At 35.3% G+C, this 13,175-nt stretch overlaps 1 protein-coding gene across 2 annotated transcripts in view; it reads right to left on the bottom strand.

Moving 5' to 3' along the window:
* Nucleotides 1-13,175, bottom strand: part of PlexB (plexin B) — a 305,515-nt gene that overhangs the window by 151,652 nt on the left and 140,688 nt on the right. For both annotated transcript variants that reach the window (XM_089106186.1, XM_089106185.1), the window contains exon 4: nt 4,861-4,989. In XM_089106186.1, coding sequence (XP_088962312.1) covers nt 4,861-4,989 — 129 coding nt within the window. The remainder of the gene's footprint in view (nt 1-4,860; nt 4,990-13,175) is intronic.

Genomic DNA, 13,175 nt, shown 5'->3' on the forward strand with positions numbered 1-13,175 from the left:
TCATCCATCTCATTTGATTGATGTGATTTATTCTCACGGTGAACCTTCAGTTTTCAATCAAAATTGTTCACCTTCTTAGAAATTAAATAGATTTGAGGAAAAACAAGGATACTAACTGATTATCAGATTTTGTTCAAATTGAATTAATGCTCCAGGAAAGTTTATATAAAAGACAAGAACCAGATAGCTTCTATAGCATGTTTTTAATTGTTTATACCGAAAATGACAACAAGACTTATATTGGGCGCCCGAATCGAAACACAGGCAAGAAAGTTGTTCTAGAAAATTTCTCTGGAGATAGGGGGCCAGTGTTTCACCAAAAATGCAAATTTGGGCGCAGCACATAGCAGGGATGTCGAGTTGTAAACTGAAAAATCCGGAAAATAAAGGCCTGATTTTTTCGTCCTCCTCTCCTTCAGGCATACCACTCGGGCCCCTCCCCTCAGGGTCAAGCCTGTATGCACCAATGAGGCCTAATAGAAGTATTCAACGTCCTTTTCTCTGTTTCAGGAACTTTTGGAGGTGTTTTCTCCAAACACTTCAAGATTTGATTCCGAGGAGAATGAGGCTGGCGTAGATGAGCTAGTTTGACCTTGACAGCTGGAATTCGAAACCTCGGATTCATAAAAATGGATTAAAGCTGGATTACAGAATCTGAGAGAAATTAAAGCAAAATAATTCAGAAGGGATATATTTACTTACTGTGACATATTTTAAAGAACAAGCCACTAACAATTTAAATGTCTTGTCGCTAAGCCATCTTTCCTTTAAATAAAATATGCTTTATTGTGGAAGGTCAATTTCGGCTCTTCTTGCTTAGACTGTTTCTCTTGCAATTGAAAGACTTTCTAAATTGCAGCCAGGAGGTAAAAAGGCTATACAATTTCTTGTGGCGAAATATAAACAAGGTAACTGCTGTGAAAACATTCAAGATGTAAAATACCTTAAATGCCCTTACGATTCAATTGAGACCACTTCAGTTCTGAACTGTAATCAAGCTGTAATCGCAAATATAAAAAGCAGGGTCCGATTTTTGTAGCGAGCGTTTTAATTTCATTCAACATGAAGTTACCCACTGTAAGTTATTGGCACAGAAAAAACAGCGCAATTTTTGAAAAAAGGGGAAATATCCATGCAAGAGGGGGAGGGGAGTAGCTTGAGGAAATTACGCAATCAAATTCGACATTTCTGAAAATCCTGGAGAGAAAACTTTAAGCCCCTACCGACAAAATGGAAGTTTTTTTTTTCGGGTGAAAGGTGTTTATGAATACGAGTTATATTTATCTTTTTCTTTTACCAGGGATAGTCATATCAACCCAATGGTCACAAAATATTACGATGGGGCCATTTGATTGCAATTTAAAGTCCTTGTCACCCTTTTAGTCAAGACAAGAGACCATGTCACATCAAGTCGCTAATTTCTCTGTTATTGTGTCGTAGAACAGCAGTTGTAAAGAGCAAAAACAACAATTTTTTAAAGAAAATACTGTGAGATTGTAAATTATTTATATAGCCTCGCAGACATATATTTAAATAGTCTCCCACTTTCACCCCCCCCCCTCCCCCATTGTCGCAGGTTTCTAAGGATACATACATCCATTAAAAAGGTAATGGAATTGCAGTTTCAGAATAACTATAGGGGGGAGATCAGTAGATATTCTGTAAATCGGGATGGGTGTGGGAAGGTGAAGCATCAAAGAATAGGTTTTTCGAACCTTTCCCTTACATGAGAAATCCTCCATAAAAATATGGAGGGAATTACCCCCCTAGCCTCCCTTCATTCGGAGAACTATAGTTGGAATAAGCTGAGGATTGCAGCTCCTCCTTATTGCGGAAGCTGTTAAACATTGAGTTGTTGTGACGAAAAAAGTTGAACTTTTTCACAAAGATCTTCTTATGATGTTGGACATGAACAGAAATTAAAAAGAAACAGTTTTGAGCATTAAAGTAAAGAGCAACGTTAAAACTAGAAACAGACATAACATTTTCTATAATCGACGGAGTTGCTAGCAACCTTTTTTTTTTTTTTTTTTTTTTTTTTTTTTTTTTTTTTTTTTCTCTCTCAATGCTTCAGCAATATATTCTCTAAAAGTTTTAAAGTTATACTCTTTTATCCCAATGTTTTGAGAATGATAATAATAGAACATTCAATTAATAGAACAATAATATTTTGAGTTTAAACGCTTTGTAATGTAATCGGTAAACAAAACACTTGCAATTACCAACAGGCTATATTTGTTGCATTCTAAAATACCTTCATGAAATCACTAATTAGGTTTTAGTGTAAAAAGTGACTGGGGTCGGGAAGGTTGAGAGAGACCTTAGTCTCTCTCATATAGAGCGTAATTTCAGTTCATTTTAAGCTTTGACATTGCTCTTTACTTTCAATAAAAAAAAAACGTGTTTTATTAATTTATTTCGCGCATATAGTGGAAAAAACCTGTAGAAGTGAAACAATATATCATATTCTTCTTTTCACTTTAAGAATCATTGCACCCCCAAACAAAAGGTGTAAAATTTTATATGAGTGAAAATTCAGTTTTGAATGCATTCGCGGTGACCTTCTTTTTCTTAGGATTTTAATTAGAAAAGATGTAACAATTAAAGCGTGCAACTCAACTTCATTTTAGTGCATAATGCATAAATAATTTAAGATAATTTTTACACTAGCTGTGCTAAGACATTTGTTTTAATCAATAATTTTCGGTTTGCCTTACCCTTTTCAAAGTGATCTAGCCAAAAAGATTGTCGGGCGACAGGCATATATATATATATATATATATATATATATATATATATATATATATATATATATATATATATATATATATATATATATATATATATATATATATATATATATATAACTGAAATATATATCAAACAGTTCGTGGTAACCAACTGTAAGTAAGGAGCGACCCGGCTCAATGGTAACCGAAACTCTAGAAAACGGTATTTTGATACAAATAGATACACCAAAAGAATCAGATTTTAATACTGATTTCAAATATATAAATTTCATCAAGTTTAGTCCTACCAATCAAAAGTTACGCGACCCCCTAAAAGTTATAGAACCTTAATGAAAATCACACCATCATATTCAACGTATCCGAGAACCCAACTGTAGAAATATCAAGCCCCCATCTACAAAACCATGGAATTTTGCCTTTTATCCCAAAATAAAGATCACGGGTGCGTGTTTTTTTTTTGGTTTTTTTTTTTTTTTTTTTGTTTTTTCCAGGGGTGATCGTATCGACCCAGTGGTCCCAGAATATCGTGGGAGGGCTTATTGGAATTGAAATATAATAGTTCTAGTGCCTTTTAAGTGACCAAAAAAATGTAGGGCAACTTGGCCCCCTCCCACGCTTATTTTATTTCCAAAATCACCCGATCAAAATTTTGAGATAGCCATTTTGTTCAGCATGTTCGAAAATATTATAAGTATGTCTTTTAGGATGACTTAATCCCCCAAAGTTCCCGGAGGGAGGGCTGAAAGTCATTAACTTTACCCAATGTTAATATATAGTATTAGTTATTGGGAAGTATACAGACGTTTTCAGGGGAGATTTTTCCTGGTAGTGGGGGGGGTGTGGGTCGGGGATTATGCGGGAGTATCTTTCCATGAAGGAAGTTTTCATGGGGGAAGGGAAATTGCTATGAAGGGGACGCCGGACTTCCCATCATTATTTAAAAAAAGATAAGAAATTAAATATAAAAAACAAGTTTTTCAACTGCAACAGCAGAACATCAAAACTTTAAACGAACATAAAATAATACATATATGATTGGGCTCACCCCTAGTCAATACCTCACTCTTTAAGCCAGAGATTTTTTAGTACTTTCATAAGAGCTATCTATTCTAATTAACGGCCTTTGTGATAAAGCGGTCATTTTTAAAGAATTGGAACAAAATTTGAACTTTCGCTTAAAGAGCAAGGTATTGACTAGGGGGTGAACCACCTAATGTATGTATTAAAAATATATGAATATAGATTTGTGATTTTTGTGATTTTGTGATTTTTAAAGAATTGGAACAAAATTCGAACTTTAGCTTAAAGAGCAAGGTATTGACTAGGGGAAGAACCCCCTAATATACGCATTAAAAATATATGAATATAAAAGTTCGTTACGTAAGTTAATTTGTAAGTTACGTATATTTATTACTAATAAAAACGTTCTTAAATAAAATTAAACAAGTTTCGAGAAAACCATTTAACCAAATAAAAGTAAATTAATATGCAATTTGTGTTTAATTATTCATGTACGGTGAGCCAAGATCAAAACCTGCATTTTTTCAAAAACATTCAAAAATTAAATAAAAAAAACAAGTTTTTTTTTTAACTGAAAGTAAGGAGCGACATTAAAACTTAAAACGAACAGAAATTATTCCGTATAAGAAAGAGGCTGTCCCTTCCTCAACGCCTCGCTCTTTACGCTAAAATTTGACTTTCTCACAACTCTATTTTTTTTAAACAATGAAAAACTTTAGCGTAAAGAGCGAGGCGTTGAGGAGGGGACAGCCTTAATAGCTTAATACTTACTTATAGAGAAGAGAATAGATACGCTTATTGAAAAATTTGTTTATGCCCTCCCCTTGAAATCAGTTTGAAAAAACAAAACATTCATGTTACACTATTTCATAAACAGTCTACTTGGTGAATTAAACATGAAGATAGACCGTGCACTTCAAAATAAAGAAGAAAAGTTAAACCTAATCAAATATGTGCATACAAAAAGATATATATATATATATATATATATATATATATATATATATATATATATATATATATATATATATATATATATATATATATGCAGGAATAAATGTATACAGAATAGATATTTGAGCATACTAACCTTATTGGTAGATAGAGCATAAAGATGTGATTTGGAGGCATCTAAGGTCATGTCGGGCAATAAAGAATTCCCTGGATCAACAATCATTTCTTCAAACTGATACGCCCTCGATTCTGACTCAATTAATACCTATTAAATAAAATGAAGTAAATTAAAAAGAATTGAAAAAATATGACCTATTTATACAAGAATAAGAAAAGACAAAGGGTTGTTCTAAGGAGGGGCGATGTGAATAAAAAAAAATACATTTTTACCAGGATTAAAAGTCACAAATAAGGAGCCGGCATGTACACATGGACTTGTTTTAAGAAAGCCCAGTTTAAGGGGAGGGGTGTAAAATTCAAGAAAAAGGTAAAACTAGGTGGACTGCATGAAAAGTTTAAGGAAATATAGCGTAAATCATAAAAATCTCGAGTCCTTGAGAGTAGGTGTACGAATACGAAGTTATTCCTTAGCCCATGTGCCTTAGTCCCAACGAACTATATTTTAATATCGATAGTGTAAAAACTAAATTTGATTGTTATTTACTTTAAACTAGAAATCACGATGCAATAGTGAAGTTTATTTTACCTGAGTAATACGACAACTGGAATAACAAAAAGAAATATAATCTTACTCTAGAGTAGGAGTAGAAGTAACCTTGGGTGACTACTCCCCAGCTCTAGTTTCTTAGACCAGCAATTAGATAATTTCGGAGACCACACTGCCTTTCCATGACGATAAATAAAAGTTCAAATAGGGATAAAATCCTTTTAATAGACAGTGATGATGATAACAGTGATAGAAATTCACAAAAAAATACCAGATATTTCGGTCACATATACAGTGACCGTCATCAGTAGTAAAACTTTTTACTACTTTCAGTTTTAGGCTTACTACTTATCACGGTCGCTGCATATGTGACCGAACTATCTGGTATTTTTGTGAATTTCTATCACTATTTATCCCTATTTGAACTTTTATTATTTTTGCCAGCACTTTCGAACGTATTCGTGTGTATTTCAAAAAGCTTTTCCTAGAGATGAGAGGGAGAAGGTGAAAAAGGACTTGAAGAAGAGACGTCAAACTCCAAACCGTAACCGATTCAACTGAGGTAACTATATAAACATTGAAAAATATTGCTTCTTAAAGGAACTGCAAAAATCCTACTGATTTCCAAGGCTAGGATCACCACTTTTCTTCTATTTTAGGGTCCAGTCACTTCCTGGTAGATTATTTTACAATAAATATGTATACAAACAAAATCACTGTTTAGACGGATACGGTTTACAAAGTAAATATTACTATATTAAACAACTGTTTGCTTTGCATCAACACTGTTTACATAACATCAAGAGCAGTGATAGAGAGTTGTTGCAATTTTCAGACAAAAATTAAAAAGGGGATCCCTCACAACGTCTGAGTTTGCAATATGGGAGGGCGGGTGGGGGTATTGATTTTTGTATTGATCACTGGCCTATTACACAGTGGCAAATACAAGGGAAACCAAATCAGTACTTGGAAGATCAGGATCTACAGAGGAGAGAATTAAAAGGGTTTTAATGATAATCAAGACTAATTTTTATTCACCCCTAACGTGGTAGGAAACATTTCACAAATGTTTGGTGTGCGCCTGCGTGATTGAGCATGGATACCATAAGTTCGAAAGAGCATTTTAAGATAGAATTGGTCAAATTTCCCTTTAGAAAAATTAGTCAGTGTTTGAAGGTAAACACAATTTTTTTTTTTTTTTTTTTTTTTGGCATAAATATTTGTTTTAGATTGCCTATCATACAAAACAAAGTTAAGAATCAATTACCGATCGCAAAAAAAATAATTAAAAGATTTAGGAGCATTTCCTAAATTATCCCTAACTCATAATAAGTCGAAAGAGGAACATTATGTATATGGCAAGTATTAATCAGGAGGGGAGGGTAAGCAGCGAGTCAAAGGGTATATATATATATATATATATATATATATATATATATATATATATATATATATATATATATATATATATATATATATATTCTTTTCAGAGACCAGGAGTAAATCATTCGGTACTTGTACGACATTAAATAAAAAAAACAAGTATTTTTCCAACTGAAAGTAAGGACCAACATTAAAACTAAAAAGGAACAGAAATTATCACGTATATGAAGGGGGTTGCCTCTTCCTCAGCACCTCGCTCTTTACGCTAAAGGTTTTTAGCAATTTTGAAAAAAGCTTCTTATTGTTCCAATTAAACGAACATAGTGTTTCAGAAGTCGTTTTTAAAGAATTGGGACAAAATTCAAACTTCAGCTTAAAGAGCGAGGTGTTGAGGAAGAGGCAACCCCCTTCATATACGTAATAATTTCTGTTCCTTTTAAGTTTTACTGTTGCTCCTTACTTTCAGTTGAAAAACTTGTTGTTTTTTTTTATTTAATTTCTAATCGTTTTTTAAATAAACCCACGATATCTGGCCCCACCTCCATGAAGAAATACCCTCCCCGTGGATATTTCCTCTAGAAAATTCAACCCCGGTGAAAATTTACCCAGGACAATTCCCCATAACAAATCCACGCGTAAAATTAAGACGGAAAAGATAAAGCAAGAAATATAAAAAAAAATTCTGTATAGGAATTCTGGCAAATTCCCCAGCGTATAATTTTCTTTGACAAGTTCACCCATGGAAACTTCCCTTCCCATGGAAAGTACCCCCCGTGACAAAAAAAAAACAGCAGATACCCCCTGCAGCTCAAGAAGTGAAGTTAGGTTAATCCTAATAAAATATACCTAAGTACGATAAAAATATAATATCTTTGGAAACAAATTTGGGTTATATATTTGCACATTGGGGGGGGGGGGTAGATTACAGCGGATCTGCGTACAAAACGTGTTGGCAACAATTATTTTGATTATTATTATAATTATTAGCCCCCCTTTTTACACCCTCCCAAAAAGTTCCAATTTTCCTTAAATCTTTCCTTATAGTCTCCCAACCAATTTGGGGACAACCTGCTTTTCGTTTGGCCCTAGATGGTTGGCCGAAAAGATCTTTGGCAGTCTTTCATCCGTTATCCGCAGAATGTGCTTACCAATGCGTCAAATATCCCTTGATCAATTTTGGCCCTTAAACTTTCAGGTCCTCCAACTTGAGCGTTAGGGCTTTTAATTTGTCATTGGATAAGCCCTCTCTCAAAACTTTACGAATGGCCCTCCATTCTATGAATCAAACACAATTTTCCAAAAAAGTATTTACTGTATTTTGATTTATACACTAATATTGCATCTTAAAGATTTGTATGATCAATATTTAATGATTTAGGACCATTCCCTAAATAATCCACACAAGATAGTAAGTCAAAGGAGGTAATTTCTGGTTGACCCCAATTAATCCTCCAATAGAACAGCCTCAACAGTCCCAAGTATTAGTATCGCTAATTGACCCCTTTTTTTTTAGTAATAACGCCACTCACAAAGTCAGAAAGTGGAAAAATAATTAAGTTTGGTACAAAATTTGTTACAAAGTTACAAAAATTGAGTCTGTTGCAAAGTTAAAAAAATTTCAGTAGTTGTTAAATTGGTCTGATTCAAAAGCTTTGCGTCATTTTTGGCCCATGGTTTGTTTCGCTCCTTTTTTGGGAATCTGGATCCCACGATTATAAATTTTTCAAGTTTAAAAGGTGGATTACTTGTAGTATATACCCCAGGCAAAATAATAGGCAACATGGTTGCAGAGTTTGTAGGCGTGGCTCAATTTAAGGAAAAGGGTATATCTATTCTATAGAAGGATGCAAAAATTAGGAAGGTCATTTAGGGTGTCCTTAGAAGCCAGGGATGATGGTGTAGTTCTTGGAACATTTTCTCTAAATTTATTCAATGCGTGGTTCAGACCGTCCTACAAACGGTTTTTGTTATAGAATAGTGCAGAATTTTTTTTTTTTTTTTTTTTTTAGGTGATGCGTATAAGGTTGCAATACAATATTAAAAGATATAAAAGATAGTGGGGAAATAATACACGTCTTATTTTTCCGATGAATTTATTTCTGCGCTGACGAGGGTGAAATTTGGACTCAATGATAATGAGAAGGCACTGCGAGATGGCACTGATTCCTCGCAGGGTGGTTTGGCTACCCAGGAAAAGGGAGCTGGTTTTGAAGTCCCGTGGGATGGTACTGATGCCTCACGGGATGGGTTTTTTTGTTGCACTGCGAGATGGTACTGATTCCTCGCAGGGCGGTTTGGCTACCCAGGAAAAGGGAGCTGGTTTTAAGGTCCCATGGGATGGTACTGAGGCCTCACGGGATGGGTTTTTTGTTGCACTGCGAGATGGTACTGATTCCTCGCAGGGCGGTTTGGCTACCCAGGCAAAGGGAGCTGGTTTTAAGGTCCCGGGTGATGGTACTGATGCCTCACGGGATGGGTTTTTTGTTGAACTGCGAGATGGTACTGCTACATCGCAGGGCGGTTAGGCTACCCAGGAAAAGGGAGCTTGTTTTGAGGTCACGTGTGATGGTACTGATGCCTCACGGGTTGTTTTTTTTTGTTGTACTGCGAGATGTTACTGATTCCTCGCAGGGCGGTTTGGCTACCCAGGGAGAGGGAGCTGGTTGTAATATCTCGCGAGATGAGGTTGATGCCTCACGGGATGGTTTTAATGCGTAGCGCTTATAGTTATGTAGAAATATCAACAGTAGTACTGCCATTTGTCGAACCACAAGCTAGTAGAGAAAAACCAAATAGGTCTAAACCGAGGCGTTCCGCAGCAATAAGACCCCGAGGATTTTATTGGGAATAATATCTTAACGTCATTGCAGCATGGTATGATTTTTAAAGTTTCTGCAATTTCTTTTATTTGTCGCTGGTATTTTCAGGATTAATTAGCCTTTCCCGGTCATTCCTTTTGCCCTAATTCAAAGTTTATACATAATCCCAACTTTCCTTGTCCTCATCAAAGTCAGGGGTATGGGGAACAAGTCTATTTTAAAGTATACAAAGAAAAATGAAGTGTTAAAATATCCAGTTTCCGACTACTGTTGTTAGTGTGGTTCGTTTATACTATGTAAGTTTTTACTTATGCAAGTATTGTGTAGTGTTTGTATTATGTAATTGTTTACTAGTTCATGCTGTAGAATGTTAGTAGGCGAGAAGTGAATAATTTGGGAAGGGAATGTTTTGAATTCAATTAAAGTTTGGGGGTTTAATGAGAAGGGGATAAGCCAAATTTGGGAAATGGGGAAAAAGTCTTTTTTAAAGTATACAGAGAAAAGTGAAGTGTTAAAATATCCAGTTTCCGACTACGGTTGTTAGTGTGGTTCGTTTATACTATGTAAGTTTTTACTTATGCAAGTATTGTGTAGTGTTTGTATTATGTAATTGTTTACTAGTTCATGCTGTAGAATGTTAGTAGGCGAGAAGTGAATAATTTGGGAAGGGAATGTTTTGAATTCAATTAAAGTTTGGGGGTTTAATGAGAAGGGGATAAGCCAAATTTGGGAAATTTAACTTAAAACAGGGGGAAGAATCTGTAAAGTATTTAACATCAATTCGAGAAGAATTTCCGGGTATCTCATTTCTTAGTTAGTTGGGCATTTATGCGTCAACGATAGCGGTCCAGGGGGGAGCTCTTGGGACTAAAGCTAGTCGTGGAAAAGGGGTCGTTCCCAGGCCTGGAACTTCCGTTCCAGGAAAGTTACATTCTTCGCTCATTTCTAAAGGCAGTCCATCTTTCGCCTTCGTCCTAGTTAGTTGTTCTTGTGCTACCTTATTTCCTCTATGTGTATTCTCACGTTATTTAATAAAGACCATGTACCAACGTTTATCGTCTATCTTTGGAATTTACGTAAACCATTACATCTGCCAATATAAAAGGGCATATAGAAAGAACCTTAAATAGAGGTTTACAATAGTTGCAAATTTATAGATGACCCAACCATGTTGGAGGAGGATGAGAGCATGAAAATCATTGTACACCACTAATTTTAAGAAAGGTATAATATCCATCTTTCTATCAAAATTTATCTATAAAACTTGTTTTATACGGACCATTCGCATATGTTTTATACGTCACCTCGGAGGCCTCGAAAGTGTTAATCCAAGGCCTTGAGGTTGTGGGGACGCCCAAGGACCCATAGGGTGTTGAAGGGGTGGCATGTTACTGTCCAGTAAATTTTAGCCCTAAAAAAAAGCACAAGTACTCACAGTTTGCAATCGGATGGGTCCTTTCTGAATTTGCTACGATCATCTGTTCTAAATGATTTTCCCTGGAGAAAAAAACAATACGTGGAAGACATATCAACTTTACTAATCCAACAGTATTGTGTTGACAGACCATGGCCTGTGCAGTTTTTGGATACTTCAATAAACATAAAGCGGCCCAAATGTACCACGCTATAGATTTCTGACTCTTGGATCTGACAGGTCCACTATTCCACACAGGATTCGGGATGTATGCTTGAATTCCCTATCAGTTTCTGTGTTTAGCATTAAATGTTGTTGTTTTTCTGTTTTTGCATGTTCATAAATAGCATAAGTTCCACTGCATATAATTTTATTACAGCTCCCATTATTTGTTGAAGTGTAAAAATAAAGAATAAAAAGAACGACATTCAAAGAACAAATGGAAAGTAGATAAAAAATGATAAATACTGGATTGTAAAAGAGTTACCATTTCCTTTTCGCGAAGATAAGTAACATAGTTCAAAGAAAGTATGGAACGGAAATGAGGACGGAAATCGCTTACTTCCTTCACCAAAGACCATGAATAAAATATAAGAAACAGAGAAGGGATAAATAATTATTTCCATTTCTTAGATATGCAGAAAGAGGTTTCTTCGCCATCATTACAAAATCAATAAATATAATAGGTAAGATAAGTTATGCATAAAGGGAGACTTTAGAACCCATGCCCCCATACATCTCAGGGATTACGATTTTTTGAAGTATCGGTATATTTCCAATTTTTTTCGTTATTATATAACTCATAACCACCACAACCCTCACTGATATTCTGCCCCTCCCAACAAAGCGAAACCCTGTGTATATGTGGGTTGGATAGCCAGTTTTGAACTAAAAATCAGTAATAATGCTTCCATTTGCTTACCAGCACAGAGAAGGAGGGCTATCATCACCCATGCCCAAAATAATTCTTTAAGGGGTGTACATTTTTTAGGAATGATTGCCCTTTTTGAGGCATTTTTATATCAAAGTTACCTTTAATGTGAAGAGTGAGGGGTTGAGGGGGGGGGCAACCTCCCTCATGTTTGGGATAACCCTGAGCATGATACTTGAAACCGACCAAAATGGAAGTTAATAAGTTTTTCTTTACAAAACAGGGGCAACGCCCTAGCATTGCCTTAGTAAAGTCATTTGTTCAAAATGCTCGAAAGGTCTAACAAATATACATGCAGGGATAGTATGACCCCCAAAGCCCCCAGGGCAGAGGCCGTATATAATGCAGATTCCAATTGTTTACAGATAGGTTTTAGAATAGAAAAAAGGAGGATATATATTTTATCTGGGGCCTCCCATATGGATTAATCTCTCATGGATTAATGAACTTTCATGGATTAATCTCTCTGCCAAGAGGATTAAACTTAGTCGTAAAGCCTTCGACCACAAGGAACCTAACGTTAAAAAATTGGGGAGGGGGGTACAAATTCCCCAAAATTATGTCCTAATTTTTTCCGATTTGCTCGAAACCTGTGTTCTCAGGTCTTTGGGCTAAGGGAACCCAAAAGCGGGCGGAAGAATAGAAAAAAAACACTGGTTACCCCAAAAAAGAGCAAAAAAAAACCTTCTTCTGGACGGATCGAAAAAATATGGGGCCTTGAAAAGGACCAACGAGTAGAAAGGCCTTATTGACTCCCACGACTCACCCCTAAAGCCACCTACAACTTTTTTTACATAATTTATGCATGTTTGTTGTCAGTGAGAATGGAAAAACAGGAATTTTGTCACATTTATGGATGTTTTCTTGGATGGTTATGTGTGTGGGTCAATTTATTTGATGTTTTTCATGGATGTCAACAGCAGTTCATGTCTGTTTTATGGTTTTTGTCAGTGAGAATGGAAAAACAGGAACTTTCTCACTTGAAAAAACAGGAATTTTGTCACATTTATGGATGTTTCATGGACGGATATGTGTTGGTCATTTTATTTTATGTTTTTCATGGATGTCAACAGTAATTTATGTCTGTTTTATGGTTTTTGTCAGTGAGAATGGAAAAACAGTATTTTTCTAACCTTAAAAAACAGTAATTTTCTCACATTGATGGTTGTTTCATGGACGGTTATGTGTGTTGGTCAATTTATTTGATGTTTTTCATGGATGTCAACATCAATTTATG

The sequence above is a fragment of the Artemia sp. Qi Xiang Cuo genome, chromosome 20, assembly GCF_049724085.1.
Source record: "Artemia sp. Qi Xiang Cuo chromosome 20, ASM4972408v1, whole genome shotgun sequence".
Taxonomy (NCBI): domain Eukaryota; kingdom Metazoa; phylum Arthropoda; class Branchiopoda; order Anostraca; family Artemiidae; genus Artemia; species Artemia sp. Qi Xiang Cuo.